This window comes from Dermacentor albipictus, chromosome 7, assembly GCF_038994185.2.
Source record: "Dermacentor albipictus isolate Rhodes 1998 colony chromosome 7, USDA_Dalb.pri_finalv2, whole genome shotgun sequence".
In the NCBI taxonomy this organism is placed as follows: domain Eukaryota; kingdom Metazoa; phylum Arthropoda; class Arachnida; order Ixodida; family Ixodidae; genus Dermacentor; species Dermacentor albipictus.
Genome location: NC_091827.1, coordinates 11,773,986 through 11,792,940, shown reverse-complemented (window position 1 = coordinate 11,792,940; position 18,955 = coordinate 11,773,986). Strand labels below are relative to the sequence as shown.

The window sequence follows — 18,955 nt, the reverse complement described above, 5'->3', positions numbered from 1 at the left end:
TTCACTGCGAAAATGGCTGCATGGCAGCGTGGGAGTATATCATGAAACGTGCTGAGTGCACGGCTTACGCTGTATCTGTCCTTCGGGCAACTACGATCCGAATGAGTAGGAACAGGCGAAACGCGGCAATAACAAGGAATGCCTGCCCAGTAACGTCTTAAGGCACAATAAAACGACCGAGGAATTTGTTGCGTAAACAAGAAGACGCGTACTTATGCCGAAAAGAGGGCTCAGTTGCCAGGGGACCAGACCACAGCGCGGCCAGTCGAGTCCTTCTGTAGCAAAACTTGCGGGTTTACTGAGATATGCCGTGCAGTGACCTCTATAGTGAACGTGACGAATGCGGCGGCGGCGGCAACAACAAATGTGGACATGTTGGACATGCGGTGTAAAGAATTCCCGCCCGATGTGGCCTTCTGGCTCCCTTGCCGCACCACAAGTGTAAACGAAGCCCTAGGGTTGCAAGTCACCTGGCCTGTTTCCCACCGGCACACCATTTACCAGTCTTCTGGTTCTCACTGCATTGGCAGGTAACTTGCATTGCAAGTGGTGTCTCGGGCGTCATTCGTGCATAGCGAAGACATGAGTGGTCACAAACGGAATAATTCCTAATTTCTTAATCTGTTCCCTATCGTTAAACTCTCCTGTTAACCAAAGTTGTTTTAAGTTTTAAGTTTTTTTGTGAGCTTTTTTCCTGCCACTCGAAGCACAACGTCTCTCCGACAAGCCTTTTCAGCGGTCGCCCAGGGTGGCGCTCATCTGATCGGCTAGTACAACCATAACGGGCCACTTGATTGAAAAAAAAAATTACTGACGATTACGTTACTTCCTAATGCGAAATTTGAGCGCAGCAAATAAGCTGTTTCACATTTTCGATAGATTGAGGCAAAGAAATCGAGCAACACATGTATGCGCTATCACAGAATTTTTTTTTTATTTTTCACACGTATTCCTTTAACAAAGACTCCAGTAACAGTTCTTGACAGTCATGAAGGAAGCTTTGTGGTCGGAGAAATAGACTGATATATGTTCGACTTGGTACACCAATGCTTGATTCTCAAAGACGAGATCTATACAAGTGCCTCGCGAGGTTGTCACAGCCGTGGGACGCGTTACGAGCGAGAGGAACGGGATGTTCTCCCGCATAAGTGTTAGGAAATTGCTGTTTGTCTAACGGCAGCGGCAATTTCGGCTCGGGCGGTGCACATATACAGATCCGCCGCCACCGATCTGGCTCTCTGATTGCCACCGCACAGGGCGAACGGCAGCGGCAATTTCGGCTCGGGCGGTGCACATATACAGATCCGCCGCCACCGATCTGGCTCTCTGATTGCCACCGCACAGGGGTTGCATTGGAGGAGGAGCGAAGAAAGGAATTAAGTTCGAGCCGGCGCTTTGACAACCGGAGACTCGCAGGAAGAGGGGGGAGGGGGGCGGCGTGTACACCCAGCGGCAAACGATGGGGGCAGAAGCGCGCGCAGCAAGCGGACAACACGATAAAGGGAGGAGGGAAGAGATAGCAGCGACTGACTGATGCCGCTGACGCCGATAGTGAGTCAACCCCAGCTGCGGAGTTGGTTTCAGGGACAACGCCGCCGATGCCGACACAAACAATATGATACCCTCGCTTCCGCAGCGCTAAGAACCAGGTCTAGCCGTGGGAAGGTGGTCACGTATTCGTCGACGTGCCGGGGCCTACGTGAAATAACCGGCGCGTCGGCAACTGAAGAGCACCCTATCCGCCACACAAGAACAGGGGGTGGGGGGGACCCTTTCCTCCTCTTTCTGCATGGCGGCGACGGTGTTCTATGCAGTCACGTTCTCTTGACTCTCTAGCGGCGTCAGCGGCATCCAGCGGTATCAGTCGGTCGCTGCTAGCGCTGGGGGGATGAAAGGGGGGCGGAGCTGGTTACGAGGCCGACGACAACGCCGACGACGACGCGAAACCCAGGAACGGACGCCAAAGAGCTGCGCTCTAAAAAAAAAAAATGTGGAAGGCCACTGAAACTCCAATTGAAGTCTATCAAAGACAATCTTCCAGAGTGTGTCGAGAGTGTGAATGGGGCGGATTGATTGCGCATGGGACTCTATCATGTCGCGCCTCTCGCGTGAGGTTAGTATAGAAGGAGTGTCGGACTGCTGCTTCAGTTTTTGTGAGGGCGTTATCTCCGGCGCCGGCCCACATTTTTGGATTGCGCTATCTCCTGAGAGGTCCACGAATGATGAGAGAGACATAAATGCCTGAAACCCTATTTGGAAAAGTGGGGGTCTCTCACCAATGAAGACACTGTCTTTAAAAATAGAAGTGTGTTGATGCTTCCCCTGCTCTCGCCCATCACTTAGCTGCGGGAACGACACTCGGAGGACTGTAGGCTTTTCCCTTTCGTCTTTTTAAGGATAATAAATATTATACATTTTATATGAAACCCGTTTAATTAATTTCTATTATGCTAATATTGCACTCGACGTATCGCCACTGTATCTTTTTCTAATATTGTTTGTCTTTTTCTCATGCTGAATTTATCGCAGAAGCCAGGCCCGGCAGATGATGAAAAACGACTGTTCTTCGAGTATAACAGAACTTCGATACTACCATAATGTTTTCGATCGCTGCGAGAGTTGAATTCAATAAGATGATAGACTGCGAGTGATGTGACATTAAGTGATGAAGATGATTGCCAATTGTGTATAGGATACATTGAACGTGCTGTGTGTAGCAACCGCAATGTAAATAACAGATCTGCTCTCTATGTTTCTATAGGTGCCGATATAGCACGGACTGTGATAGAGAGTCAGCAAAAAAATCCGGGTGAGTCTGACGAGAAAATCAGAGAGTGCTCTGGTGCCTGTATAGGTAAATTGGGCGCGAAATGTTTCCGCCGCGCAGGACCCTATAGAATCCACGAAATGGTGCATTTAGCCCACTTTCTTTTTCACTGTGTAACAGCATATCTGCATGAAAGAACACGACCTGTTTTCGTCTGGGTTAATCCGAGTGACTCCACTCGTGGTGCAGCGCTTTTAAGGAAATAATGAGTCAAGTTTGGGCATACGGCATCCGCAATTTTTTTTCTTACATTGCCGGGCACTTAGCTACGCTTAAGACGGGTGGCGCCTTTCCGCAGGAATATTCCGCGGAAATATTAATGTAGAGGTCTTTCGGGATATATATATATATATATATATATATATATATATATATATATATATATATATATATATATATATATATATATATATATATATATAGTCATATAATGAGAAGCCAACAAACACTGACACCAAGTACAACATAGGGGAAATTGCATGTGCTTAATAAATGAAATAAAGTAATGATAAATTAATGGAAATTAAAGTGGATGAAAAAACAACTTGCCGCAGGTGGGAACCGAACCCACAACCTTCGCATGTCGCGTGCGATGCTCTACCAATTGAGCTACCGCGGCGGCGTTTCCCCATCCACTTTCTTGGGTATTTATGTGTACTAGTAGAACCCTGGGAGTGTTAGCCAGCGCCCTCACTCACAGACCTTGGCGGCGGACGTGGAACGTCATTTTTGCCGCAGGCGTCACGAGAACGTGATCTTTTCGGGTGAAGGCAACTGGTCAATAAACCCACATATGCTACCTGAAGGCATCAATGTTGCTGGATATATATATATATATATATATATATATTTATTTATTTATTTATTTATGAATTTTTGTGTCACATCCTAATTTAAAGCATTTCCTGATGATTGCATGGTATACATATAGTTATATGAGTTTGATAAACAAGCTCTTGAGCATTACTTGCTCTTCAATGCCTTATGGTGCAAATAAATGGCAGACGTCCCTGAAAGTGAAAAAGTGCGCACGCCACCTTTACGAGGAGCACTCACACGAGATTAATAATAATATAGAATAACGGACAATGTTGCTCTACGTAATGCGGTAGAATCTGGGCTATTTTCCCGGCTTATCTGTAATTGAGCAAGCGTGTCAGTCTTGTTAAAAACGAGACAGTTTGGTTCTTAATGAAAATTAAGCAACAGTTATATTTCATCCACATGTGTATCGATTATATGTTAGTTTGCGTGGTCCATACCGCTCATTTCGAAGACAAAGTAAGTGCAGAATATGATAATGCCATTTTTTTCGTAATTATGGCAGAAGGCTAAGTATGACCGATAGTGAAAAAAATAAGTCTATCAATTGAGATAGATTAGAAAACAGTCGCCAAACTCACACGTAACACTTTTTTTCATAATGTATATTATATTAAAAGTGGCATTAATAGCGAGTGTTATTTTATGCCACTGAATTATGTTTTTGAAAGACGAGATAAGTTGAAAGTCCGTGTGCGATTCTTTAAAAGGGTGATGCCTTAAATGGATTTTATGCCTTAACTGAATGCCTTAAATGGAAAAATAGAAACTTTCTGTTTCTTGGGATATTCTTTATGTGTTGGAAATGCAGATTTCCTCCATGCGAAAGCGATTTTATTTGTGCCTTGTTTTAAGAATTGAACCCCCTGCTGTAAGGACTACGATGGGGAAATAAAAAAAGATAAAAAGAAAGCATAAATGCTTTTTCACCACACCTTTATTTGCCGCACTCCCACCCCATCACCCACGCATACACAGGGACACACAAACGCACTCACGTACACACACACGAACACTTAACTGACTGCGTATTACGAGCGACCAACCTAATTGTCGAACTCTGAAATGTACTCGTGAAAAGGAGTAAAGACAAGAAATATTATTGAAAATGGGATGTGAAGATCACGTTGAAGAGATAACTGTTTTATTGTCCAACTTTCCAGAAGAACAATGATCCTGCAGCCTCTATGAAAACCATCACACCTGCTGTGGCATGAACACAAGAGAAGAAGAACTCGTATGTTCATCCTAACTAGTAAGAATTAAAGCAAATGAAGGCTTAACAATAAAGCTACTGAAAACTGAAGATATTGTTGTGTCCGTAGGCTCCTCCTTTAGTGAGTTTAATGTCCACGCACATACACCTCTCATATGTACATACATGCATACACATCTACGCTTAACGTAGTAGGAAGGCCTTCGGCTGCAGCAAGATTAACTAGTGTGTTATAGAAAAGCTGTTGACGTGTGTACGAGCGCACGCTGGCGCTCTAGCCCTTGGATTTCTTCCAAGCAGGTATCATTTAACTAATGCCCTGATTCAATTTCGCACTTTCAGGATGCAGAAAACGGTATTAAATCGAAAGTTAATTAGAGAATCTTGTGCATTACCTACCTTGAAATTGTCATTTTCATGCATGCAATTTCCGGCAGTTCCCAAAATTGTACTGGCAAAGCAAAACAGTGCTATTTTTTGCAGGCGATTAGCGAGAGAAATGTAACCTCCGCACGCTTCTTAGCTTGCCCGCGATAACAATCCCAAGTGAATACTTTAAGCTCCGCGTCACAGGACTGCCACGCACGTCCACGTTTTTTTAAAACATAACTATACTACTGATTGCACAGAAACAAAAATTGCACCAGGTCCGAATGTATTGGCTGGGCTACACCATGCCGCCCATTCACAGGTGCTATCCCACTACTGCAGAACGCGAGAGAATTTGCCTGCTGCGTTTCCGCCCTGGACCGGTTCGCTCCTCCTTAGGCGACCTGGCCACCGCCGGGTTCCCCTGGGGTCACCATATCGACGCCCAGCTTAGCGCTGACACCCGACCAACATAGGTCAACATGGGACAGAACTCCCAGCCTCAACCCGCCCTCTAGTGCAAGCCTCCAGGTAGCTGGATTACAGGAGCACGCCACAACCTCCCGGCGATCGAGGATGCACATAATCGGGGTTTTATATACAGGAAAGCCTACTTGCCTGCATATTTTTTTCTTTTATTTTATGGGTCTCTAAAGGGTCCGATTGGCACGCATAGGCGGAAGGTTTTCATTTTTCCGAGGCGGAGGGGAGGGGGGACTGCTCCCTCCCCAGGAAATACTCATGTAATTGACGGCCTCACATGAGTATTTACAAGAGCTCGTAGTAGGAGACAACTAAATTTCACATCCTGAGTCCTCTCGCACCACCAAGAATCTGGCGTCTCTCGGTGGCTTAATATTCCATGATGTAATTGTCATATACTTCTCTAACAGTAATACTGCTTTGCCCTCCCGGAGAAACTGCAAGCGCGCTCTCTCTCTTTCCTGTGTGAGTCCGAGTATAAGCGCTAGTGCGCATGACTCCTGTTGATTCTTATTTCGAGTCGACGCGGCTTAGCCTCATTTAGATTACTGACTGAGTCATACAGTGTTCTCCAAGTATCATGCGCGAAGACTTCAAAATATAGCAGCTGCATTGCTCGAAGAAGCGTAGTGCATATTTTTTCCAGTGCAATGGAGTAGCCGCCAGTAACTTTCTTCCTTACTGAGATTTAATTAGGTAAGTGCATTTAATTATCCAACTCGAGGAGTAGTGTCCTGATTATCACAGTGTTAATGACGCATCTGTAGGCACGTACCCCCAATGACATCTAAGTATAGAAACGATCCTATGAAGTAACATCAAACTTCGGCGCTTTCAGCGACGTACTAATTGCGTACAATTTCTTCGGACTCGTAAAGAAACCCCACAAAATATGAAAAATACCACGTGACTGCGCTCACAGCCGCATCATAAAGCAATGCCCTCAAATGAGCTGATTGAAAGCAACTGCTTTGCATGTCGCGAACACGTAGAGACAGCGCACCACCTTGATAATGGTACGGAAGAAGCACGAACAGCAGGTTTCGCGGCTTCGTAGCTATTCCTTCCTCTATACGTCAAATTTGTTATCCCTCTCTCTCGAGGCCAACTGGCCTTACTGGTAACATGGGCACCTCGATAACGCTCTGACGACGCACGATACGCGAAAAGCAATAGCCGCAGGGCTCTCTATTGGGACCAATTTTATTTCTGCTATGCGTCAGCGACATCAGCAATAATATTAAATCGACAATAAGACTGTTTGAAGATGACTGCGTGACTTACAGACGAATAATTAACTTTTCCGACACTGACATGTTGCAATCTGACCTCACGAAAATTACCGACTGGTGTAAACAGTGGCAAATGGAAATGTATGTTTCAAAAACTAAGGTATAGCTTTCACTAGCTCTAGTAACCCAAGGCTTAGCCATTACTCGATGAACGGCATTTGTATTGCACATGCGCAAACAATAAAATACTTGGGAATTCATCTATCTTCAAACGTTTCATGGAATCATCACATCGAAGCTATTACTAGCAGCGCGTGTAAAACCTTTGGCTACATAAGGAGAACCTTTACTCGGCAAACAAGTCCACTAAATTATCAGCCTATACGACACTGGTTCGTTAGAAAATGGAGTACGCGTCTTTTATTTGGAATCCGCATCAGTCGTACCTCATGAACAAGCTCGAATCAGTCGAAAACAAAGCAGCCCGCTTCATCACGAAAAATTACTCACGAACGTCTAGCATCACTAACATTAAGATATCTCTGAATCTCCCCTGTCAGGAAAATCGAAGGCTGATAGGTCTTCTTTCCCATTTTCACAAGCTTTATCACTGCAGGTCGTCTTCCAGCGCATGCTACATCAGGCCCGCCCATCGTATCTTCCCGCGCGCTGATCATCCCTTTAAAGTGCAGCCCGTTCTTGCGCGCACTAACTTCTTGAGTAACTCGCCCCTCTTTCTGGCGATATATCACTGGAATACGTTACCAAATGAAACCGTATCAGCTCTAAGTCATGCTGATTTCCTAGCAAAACTTTTTTTTTAGTTAAGGGGTTTTACGTGCCAAAACCACTTTCTGAGTATGAGGCACGCCGTAGTGGGGGACTAAGGAAATTTGGACCACCTGGGGTTGTTTAACGTTGTTTAACGTGCACCTAAATCTAAGTACACGGGTGTTTTCGCATTGCGCTCCCATCGAAATGCGGCCGCCGTGGCCAGGATTCGATCCCGCGACCTCGTTCTCAGCAGCCCAACGCCATAGCCACTGAACAACCACGGCGGGCCCTAGCAAAACTAAAACACGATTTTAACGTACTAACGTAATATTCTCTTGCTCATTCGTTACATGCATCACTGTGTTATTGTGCACTTTTTCTGACTTTGCTTTTTTTCTCACCAGATTTTAATGTTCCTTGCGCAAATGGCTTTGTTGTAGAATAGCACGGAGTTTCTTGTACTGCACGTAAAATTTTCTCTGGTTCTGTTATCGCATTGTTTCATGCAGTATCTGCTGGTATATGTACCTTTATAGAAAACATTTTCCTTGAATGAAGAAACCAAGTTACGTTGAATTCGTGTAACACACATTTTAATTAAATAGGTATCTTCAATGATTAGGATGTGTTGTTGTATTGTTCTTACTGTTTGTTTTGTCTTTTCCCCTGTTTTTCCGCTTGTGTTATTTTTATTTTAGCATGCATTATCTGTTTAAATGCGTATATTGTATGGGCCTTTAGGGCACTTGAATAAAAAGAATATGATAGGCATAGAATGTTCCAAAATCCTGACTTTGCTCTCACGGGATCGAAAAAGTGCGTGTGTAGCCATACTTCACCTCAGAAACTTGCTCGGGACCAGAGCCAAATCAAAATGACGGTCTTATTTTTTATGAGAGTGCATACGTGCTGCAGAAACAGGTTCGTGGCAAAAAAAGTGAAACCGAAGTAAACAGTTTTTTTTTACATAAAAATTGTAACAGCGCAAATACATGCAACCACAAAGTACCAAGGACGAGACACAAGCGCTTGTGTCTCGTCCTTGGTACTTTTTGGTTGCATGTATTTGCGCTGTTACAATTTTTATGTCAAGTATGCACCAACTCGCCCTGCAGCAGCAGCAGCAAACGACTTTATTGGGGTCCTGAGGAGCTAAGCGGGGGCCTGCAGGTCCCTACCCAGCCATTGGCTAGTCCCATGTCGGAACAGAGAGGCCATGCCTCTCCGCGCGTTCACGGGCCCTCTGGACAGCCAGGAGCTGGACGTCCTGTTTCGAGTCTGTGATAGCCTTCGTCCAGTCTTCTGTATTAAAATCCTGTAAAACAGGGCACTGCCAGAGCATGTGATTTAATGAGCTAAATTCAGTGCCGCATTCTGGGCAGAGTGGATCGATGTCCGGGTGGAGCTTGTTCAAAAAGCCCCTAGAGGGGTAGGACCCCGTCTGGAGCATGCGAAGCGTGCTAGCTTGTGGCCTGTTGAGCTTATGATGGGGGAAAGAAAGAAGTTTTAACGAAGTAAACAGACCGCTAGAATACCTATGGTTCGGGCAGATTGGTTTGGATTCAGTTCGGTTCAGTTCGGATTGACTGCTTTATATTACCTCGGCTATAAGATCTCTCGCGATGGCGTACGACCCATACATGAACGCATATGCACCGTAGCCAGATATCACGCACCAAGTATTGAACACCTCGAAGTATTCCTCGGGATGGCGTCATACTTGCGCAAGTTTGTCTCGAACTTGGGTTACGAACTGGATTCCAAGGGAAGGGAAGCGTAGCAGGGGGCGGCAGAAAGTTAGGTGGGCGGATGAGATTAAGAAGTTTGCAGGGACGGCATGGCCACAATTAGTACATGACCGGGGTTGTTGGAGAAGTATGGGAGAGGCCTTTGCCCTGCAGTGGGCGTAACCAGGGTGATGATGATGATGATGAAGCAACCCGTGGCGGTGACGGCGAATCCACTAATGGCGTTTTTCACTGGTCGATCTGGAGCAGCCGCCTGAATCCTCGAGCGAGCGCTCGGCTTTCACCAATCCGAGTCTGCCAGTGGAGCGCACGAACGCTCCGCGGGAGATCACACAGGAAGTCTGCGTGCACATGACACAAACCGGTCCCGCAAACTATGCCCAACACAATGTTGTGCGTACCGACCGGGTACCGATTTCGCTTGAAGACGGAAGTGACGCCTTGTGACGCGTTCTATTTCCGCCCGAATCCGGGTCTCGGCGGCGGAGCAAGTGAGAGCGATCCGGCGCGGTGCGAGTTGATCCGTAACGACCAGTGGAAGGCGCGAACCCGCTCCAGATCGACCAGTGAAATTAGGATTCGTTGCCGCGGAGCAAAAAATCCTGCTCCGAATCGACCAGTGAAAAACGCCATAAGAATACTTGGTCCGCCGACCGCGTTTAGTCATGGCGCGACGAGGGGGTGTTGACGCGGCACATCGTCGTCCCTACAAAGCGAGTCGCTGCAGCAGGTGGGGAAGGGGTCGAAGATCGCTTCTGGGAAGCTCACCACACCCACAGCTGCAGCTGGCTGGGAAAATTTTGTAGGTCGGTACTTTTGCAGGCCTTTCGTAACAACATCTATGCCTACAGGCATGTCGCCGGCTATCGCAAATCGCGGTGATATTGTGTAAACTTTTTGTATTTTCTGTCACTATTTGTCACGCGGTGATGCCGCGAGGTATGCCGTCCGCACGTGCACAATGGTGGCAATACTGGCTTATGTATTACTACATTTGAACGTGAAGAGGGCACCTGAAACACCGCGGCTGATTGTCTAGCATGATCTATCACCGCTTGTTCTCGCTTACTCTGTTGCCTTATAGCAAGGCGCAGTGGACCTTGTTGAGCCGCAGAGGGGGAAAGCGATAGAAAGTAAATGTAAAAAATAAACAGCCTCAGTCGTATTGTCACTTGTGAACTAACAATGTCGGCTTCTTCACGTAAGCTGTTTTCCCGCAAGCTGCGCTTACTGTAATCGCGCGCTCATCAGATGTGTTTAGAGCTTGTTCGCAAATGTACAGCTTCAGTTTCCAATTTTGGTGAGGCAGGTAATAATGAGGGTCGCCCTAATCACCGTCCCAGTTGCTGTCATGGTGGTTATAATCACAGAAGTGGAGCTTGTTAAAGGAAGGAGTGAGTAAATTTTAACGGCATCACCACCTATTAACCGCATTTTGTTGCGGCTGTTCTGAGCAACGCCATGAACAGCCATTTCCTTTTGTGAATGTTTCGCCAGGGCTCCGGATGCTGCCTGGCAACAGCGATGCCGCCAAGACACCAGTATAGATATAGTGAAATTGCTCAGCGTTATAAACACCCTCGTATCTCAGTGCTAAGACGCGCGTAGAACTATTGCGTATGATAATAATTTGTGTAAAGTAGATGCTTTAGATAGGGTGCTCTGCGACTGGAAGTTGGGAACCTAACGCAAGTCTATCAGCACTGCAACGCAATGTTTACCTTCCTTCATACTCTTCATACTCTTAATTAAGCTTTTAAATATTGAGCTTCACTGATTTGACGAGAAACAGCGTGTATCTTGGCACTCCATCATTGTCTAAATTTTTTTTTTGCCGTGCTAACCTCGTAACAAGTAAGTGCATGAAACGCTTTAGGGTTTCTGACGCCCACTAGTAGTAGTTCACGTGTCGCAGAACCCTGTACTCTTTCTCAAAATTTAAACCTATCTTACACATACAAGGTTAAGCTCCATTTCGCAACCAAAACTCGCCGGTAAATTGATGTTCACGCCTAAGTTACCATTCACCAATGATATAACTTCCCAAACTCAATCAGGGGCTTGAGCGACTTTCTTTCTTTCTTTCTTTCTTTCTTTCTTTCTTTCTTTCTTGCTTTCTTTCTTTCTTTCTTTCTTTCTTTCTTTCTTTCTTTCTTTCTTTCTTTCTTTCTTTCTTTCTTTCTTTCTTTCTTTCTTTCTTGATTTATTTTTGACAATATTCAGATTGTCTTAGGGGACAAGGCTAAAGTCAAACATTTGCCTGAATAAAGGGTGCAATAAAGGGCATTAAAATACATCAAAGGGTAAACTATTAAAGGGCTATTAAAGGGTACAGCAGCGGCATGTCGCTGCCTCGAGAGAAAATGCCAAAAAATACAGCGGCGAGTAGGCCAAGAACATGGGGATTAGAAGAAGCATTAAAAAAAAAAGACAGCTGTGACTTAGCGGCAAATGCGAGAGAAATGCGCTAGCACCTCCCTCCGTCAGGTCCCGGATACATGTTTTCAACCGTGTGCACCACATTCCAAGTCCTGTTCAGGAGTTCATTTGACAGGCGTTCTCGCTCTTCGAGGGGTGAAGTGTAACTGACGGTAGACACGTCACTATCATCATCATCATAATCATAATCATCATCATCATCATCATCATCGTCGTCGTCGTCGTCATCATCATCATCATCATCATCATCTTTATGTTCACTGCAGGACGAAACAGAACGCTTCTACTTGCAATGTCCAATTACCCCAATCACGTGGTAGAAGGTAAACAGTCAAACCCGGATATATCGAACCCACATGCAACGCATTATTATTGTGTAGAACGAACCGCTGTAAAATTCCCTTGGAAATTTTTTGTATGACGTTTATATTTTATGTATGAAATTGCGTACATATCGAAATTCTTTATTGTGCCCTTCAGATTCTATATATCCGGGTTCAAACACACACACACACACACACACACACACACACACACACACACACACACACACACACACACACACACACACACACACACACACATATATATATATATATATATATATATATATATATATATATATATATATATATATATATATATATATTGTAACGACGTGGGATCGACGAGTATGCGTAGCAGCACCGCCAAGAACGCACTTTATCAGTCGTCCAAGGGAACAACAACAACGTCTTCTTCGTTTCCCCTGCTTCACCTAAAAACCCGCGCTACTTCAGCGTTGTCCCCACTGGCGCATACCCGCTGAATTATGGTTCTGCCAAATATAGTCGTGTCACTTGGTCCCCCTTTAGAAAAGATCATCGTCCCGATGATAGACGCTTGGAAAGCAGCGGTAAAGAACTGCGCAGTCTTGGCAGTCCTCATAGTACGGCTTCATACGCAGCACGTGAACCACCTCGGGTAAATGCCGTCGGCGCTTTGAACAGTGCGAGCTGTCTGGAACGACTTCGTAGTTGACGTCACTGATGCGTCGGAGAACTATGTAGGGCCCGAAGTATTTGCGTAGGAGCTTTTCAGAGAGCCCACGCTGTCGAATAGGTGTCCACACCCACACTTTGTCGCCGATGTTGTATGTTACGGCTTTGTGCCGAAGATTGTAGCGTCGGGCGTCATGTCCTGTTGCTCGTGGATTCGCAGACGCGCAAGCTGCCTAGCTGCCTCTGCTCGGTGTATTATCTCTTCAGCACCCGTCTCGTTGTCGTCAAATTCATGAGGGAGCATTGCATCTAATGTTGTTGTAACCTCACGGCCGTATACGAGACTGAAGGGCGTCTTGCGAGTGGTCTCTTGACGAGCCGTATTGTACGCGAAGGTGACATAAGGTAAACCTCGTCCCAGTTCCTATGCTCTACATCTACGTACATGCTTATCATATCAGCCAATGTCCTATTGAGTCGTTCTGTCAGTCCATTCGTTTGGGGGTGATACGCTGTTGTCTTCCGGTGGGCGGTACCACTTAGACGTAGAACGATATCTAAAAACTGGGCCATGAACGCAGTACCTCTGTCGGTGACGACTACGGCGGGAGCGCCATGCCTTAAAACGATGGATTCCAGAAAAAATCGTGCCGCTTCATCTGCTGTTGCCCGTTGCAGGGCACTTGTCTCGGCATATCTAGTGAGATAATCCGTGGCAACGATTATCCACCTATTACCAGTAGTAGACGTAGGGAAGGGGCCCAGAAAGTCCATGCCTACTTGCGCAAATGGTGTGGCTGGTACGTCAACAGGGTGCAGTAAGCCGGCTGGTTTGACGGATGGCGGTTTACGACGTTGGCAATCCAGACATGTCTGAACGTAACGTTTAACGCCCGCAGTAAGTCTCGGCCAGTAGTAATTCTGCCGAATCCGTGCCAATGTGCGAGTATAGCCCAAGTGCCCAGCAGTCGGCTCGTTGTGGCAGGCGTGTAAGATTTCACGTCGAAGCGGTGATGGAACAACAAGTAAGTAGTTGCTGCCACTAGGCGAGAAGTTCTTCTTGTAGAGGACGTTGCGACGCAAGCAGTATGATGCCACCCCTCTTGCAAAGAGCCTCGGCACGCTGTTGGTTCGTCCTTCGAGGTAATCAATAAGCGGCAGCAATTCAATGTCATCCCGTTGCTGGCGTGAAAGATCGGCAGTATCCACGAGTCCCAGAAAAACGGTGTCGTCATCGTCTTGTGCTGCCGGCTCAACAGGAGACCGAGAAAGGCAGTCGGCGTCTGCGTGCCGTTTTCCCGACTTGTATGTAACAACAAAGTCGAACTCTTGGAGTCGAAGACTCCAGCGTGCGAGGCGGCCGGAAGGATCTTTCAAATTAATGAGCCAGCAGAGGGAATGGTGGTCACTTACGACGGTGAAAGACCGACCATACAAATACGGACGAAATTTCAGAACTGCCCATACCATTGCGAGGCATTCTTTTTCAGTGGTGGAGTAGTTAGCTTCGGCTCGGGATAGTGTCCTACTGGCGTAAGCAATCACTTTTTCGCTGTCGCCCTGCCATTGTACTAGCACCGCCCCTAGACCGACATTGCTAGCGTCTGTATGCAATATCGTCGGGGCTTCCTCATCGAAGTGTGCTAATACGGGAGGCGATTGCATGCGTTGCCGGAGCTCGTGGAATGCCCGCTCCTGGTCTTCGCCCCAAGTAAAAGGCATATCTTCGCGGGTGAGCTGTGTTAACGGCCATGCGATACGCGAGAAATTCGCAATAAATCGCCGGTAATATGCACAGAGTCCCAGAAAACGTCGCACGGCTTTTTTGTCTGATGGAATCGGGAAATTAGCGACGGCGGCAATTTTATCCGGATCAGGTCGGACTCCTTGGCTACTGACGACGTGACCGAGGAACTGAAGCTCATGAAAAGCAAAATGGCACTTCTCAGGCTTCAAAGTAAGACCGGCAGAGCGTATCGCTTCAAAAACAGTTTTCAGCCTTCGTAAGTGTTCGTCGAACGTTGCGGAAAAGACAATCACGTCATCCAAGTACACCAGGCATGTTTGCCATTTGAGTCCGGAGAGCACAGTGTCCATTAGACGCTGAAATGTTGCTGGCGCCGAACACAAACCGAAAGGAAGTACCTGAAATTCATAAAGTCCATCAGGCGTCACAAAGGCTGTTTTCTCACGGTCTCTCTCATCCACTTCGATCTGCCAATAACCGCTTTTCAAGTCCATTGAGGAAAAGTAGCACGAGTTTCGCAACCTATCCAAGGAATCATCAATACGTGGCAGTGGATAAACGTCCTTCTTTGTGACCTGATTGAGCTTCCGATAGTCGACGCAGAAGCGCAGGCTACCGTCCTTCTTCTTCACTAAAACCGCAGGTGATGCCCACGGACTATTAGATGGTCGAATAACGCCATCTTCTAGCATCGTCTTCACTTGTTTTTGTATTGCTTCGCGTTCCTTTGGGGCCACACGATAAGGGTTTTGTCGGATGGGTCTGGCGTCGACATCAGTAATGATGCGGTGTTTGGTAAGTGGCGTTTGACCAACTCTTGACGCAGAGGAGAAACAGCCCTGGTACTGCTTGATGAGCTCAAACAGACGGTTCCGCTCAACGGCCGTTAACGTCGGATTAACGTCTACAATAGGTGCAGCTGTGTGGATTGTAGAGGCCGACTCCTGTGCTAAGTGGCAGTCTTGTATTTCTGTCACTTCGTCGAAATAGGCGACAGCAGTGCCTCTAACGATGTGTCGGCGCTCTCTACTAAAATTTGTCAGCAAGAGTTCGGCGCTTCCGTCGATTACATTGATAAGGGCTCTGGCAATGGACACACCGCAATTCAGTGCTAGCGCACTGATGTATTCAGCTACTCCAGTCCCACTTTGCAGGCTGTCACAGCGCACCTGTACGAGAGAGCAACTCCGCGGCAAAAGTATGACGTCGTCCGCGGCAATACGTAAGCGAGGTTGTTGTGGCTTCTCATCGGTGACATTATCCGAACTCGTGGCAAATGTGACGCTTCTGTCACGGATGTTAATCACGGCGCCGTACTCCCGTAGGAAATCCATGCCCAGTATAAGTTCTTTACAACACTCAGTAAGGATGACGAGGGTGACGACGAAGGTTGAACCGGCGATTAAGAGTCGGGCCGTGCATTTCCCGACAGGTGTCATCAACTGACCTCCGGCGGTTCTTATGTTGGGCCCGTGCCATGGTGTCTTCACCTTCCTCAGTTTGTCAGCGACCTGTAAGCTAAGGATAGAAAAATGGGAGCCAGTGTCAACCAGAGCGGCTATTTCGTGGCCGTCAATGTAAACGATGAGCTCGGCGCTGACGATGTCAGTTACGTCTTTCGTACTTCCATTCGTCGTATTCGTCGTTGTGCTGGGCGTCTTTTTCGTCAATGTAGTCTTCACGTCGTCGTTCGTCGATAACGGGGGATGTGGAGCAGTTAGAGTATTGGCAACCTCACCCCCGGAGGTCGCAGCGGCTAGTTTCCCCGTCGAGGGCTAGGCGACCTGCCCCTAGTGACGTCGGCAAAACTGCGACGAGTCGGCGAATTGTAGCGCGCCGGAGATGGAGAAGGAGAACGTGGTCGGGGCGTCGTCGTATTTGGTGGCTGACTGTTCACAGGGGCGTCGTTGTAAGCGCGTCGACCGTCGCACGGAGAGTAAGCTTGGCAGGAAAGCTTGGGTGTTGAGCGGCGCGATAGTTGTTCCATTTGCGGCAAACTCTATAGACATGTCCAGCTTCACCACAATGGTAGCACACTGGTCGACGATCGACGGTGCGCCACAAATCGGTTTTCCGACGCTGGTAGTTCGGCGGTAACTCTCCATGGAGCCAAGGAGTGGCGTGCGCATGTCCAAAATACGGCGTTGTTTGTGCTGGCATGATCGGCGGGGTCGGTAGAGTCGACGAGGGTGACGATGTCGGCTCTACTTGTGGCGTAGGTGGTGTTGTAGTTATCGGTGTCAACGGCGTTGAAGTTGCGTTGAGTGGACGGCGAACAGCTTCCGCATAAGTGAGGCGCCGCGGAACGTTGCCGCAGTCTGGCGCTGAAAAAGCTTGCCGGACTTCTTCCCGGACAACATCAGCAACAAAAGATAACGCTGGCGTCGGTTCCGTAGGCGCAACCACAAAGCCGAGCTGCCGAAGCTCTTCTCGCACCACTTCTCGGACAACTTCACGCAGAGACATGTCGTTACTCGCAGCCAGTACGGAAGTGTTCGCCGTCGAGTTGCCCATGTCATGCTGGCGGTATCGTTGATGCAGGGCCCGTTCAATGGCTGTAGCTTCTTTTGTGAACTGTGCCACTGTTGTCGGTGGATTTCTCACAAGGCCAGCAAACAGTTGCTCCTTCACTCCTCGCAGGAGATATCGCAGCTTTCTTTCCTCTGGCATGTCTGGGTCTGCCCTTCGGAAAAGACGGGCCATGTCTTCCGAGAACATAGCAACGCTCTCATTGGGCTTTTGAACGCGGATTTCGAGGAGACGCTGCGCGTTTTCCCTCCTGTCGATGCTTGAAAAGGTATCCAGCAGCTGTGCGCGGAAGTCGTCCCACGTGGCAAAGCTCCTCTCCCGGTTTACGTACCACGTACGAGCATTGTCCTTCAAATAGAAATATACACTCGAGAGTTTGTCCGCCGAGCTGGTCTTATGGTTATACTGGGCGACGCGCTCGAACTGGTCTAGCCAATCTTGGACGTCTTCAAAGGCATCACCATGAAAGCTCTCCGGGACCATAGGATTCTGTAGTGTTACTTGCGATGGAGCTGCGGTGGCCATGTTATTTGTAGGAGGCAAACGATTTCTCGAAGTTTCTTGCAGGGTACTGGACTCGGGCGCTAAGCCTAGCAGGCGACGACTGAAGCGGTGGACAGGTGTTTCGATGCGCGATGGTGATTCCGGGCTCGATCGTCGGCTCCGCGAAGGGGTGCCAAGCATGAAGAATACCCCGCACCTCCACCAGTGTAACGACGTGGGATCGACGAGTATGCGTAGCAGCACCGCCAAGAAACGCACTTTATCAGTCGTCCAAGGGAACAACAACAACGTCTTCTTCGTTTCCCCTGCTTCACCTAAAAACCCGCGCTACTTCAGCGTTGTCCCCACTGGCGCATACCCGCTGAATTATGGTTCTGCCAAATATAGTCGTGTCAATATATATATATATATATATATATATATATATATATATATATATATATATATATATATATATATATATATATATATATATATATATATATATATATATATATATATATGTGTGTGTGTGTGTGTGTGTGTGTGTGTATTTGAACCCGGATATATAGAATCTGAAGGGCATAATAAAGAAGTTCGATATGTACGCAATTTTATATATAAAATAAAAACATTATACCAAAAATTTCCAAGGGAATTTTACAGCGGTTCGTTCTACACAATAATAATGCGTTGTGGGTTCCATATGTCCGGGTTCGACTGTGTATACCTTGTACCACGTGATTGACTTCCCACACTTGAAACAAGTACAATATTTTTCCAATTGGACACTCCTAATGCTAACACATTAGAATGATTTGGCAGTTTCGCCTTATTGCAGCATGCTTTGAGTTGTTAGCTATACGAATAGTTTCTTCGCAAGTGTTCCCGATATGATATCTCCTTCGATATAATAAATATCTGTGATATGACCAAATATTTATTTATAGATCCTGATTCTGATGGGACGATGAATTCAAAAGCGATAGCAAGGATCGGAAACCTGCTCCATCTCCTCTAACGATGTTTGAACCAGACGATGAGGTAACGCGTTGAAGCCACGTAACACACTAGACAACTGCTGCTGCGCAGCGGGAACAAGAGCCCTGCGGGTTGCTAGAGGGCGTCTCGCAAAGTTGGAGTGTTGAGCGGATAGTCAAGCTACGGGCGTTGCAACTCAAAGGCGCACGGGATGATACCAACGGAAACCGTCGGCGTTTGCTAGCGGTCAACGTTAAGTGATGTAAAGAAAGGAAAGACGCTTGATTCCGCTACCCGTGAGGGAGCACGGCGAGGCGTCGTCAGG

At 47.1% G+C, this 18,955-nt stretch overlaps 1 protein-coding gene across 2 annotated transcripts in view; it reads left to right on the top strand.

The window, feature by feature from the left end:
* Positions 1 to 10,727: 10,727 nt before the first annotated feature.
* The window catches only part of LOC135904455 (uncharacterized), a 38,450-nt gene continuing 30,222 nt past the window's right edge, over positions 10,728 to 18,955 (top strand). For both annotated transcript variants that reach the window (XM_065435274.1, XM_065435273.1), the window contains exon 1: positions 10,728 to 10,865. In XM_065435274.1, coding sequence (XP_065291346.1) covers positions 10,787 to 10,865 — 79 coding nt within the window. In that variant the 5' untranslated portion in view covers positions 10,728 to 10,786. The remainder of the gene's footprint in view (positions 10,866 to 18,955) is intronic.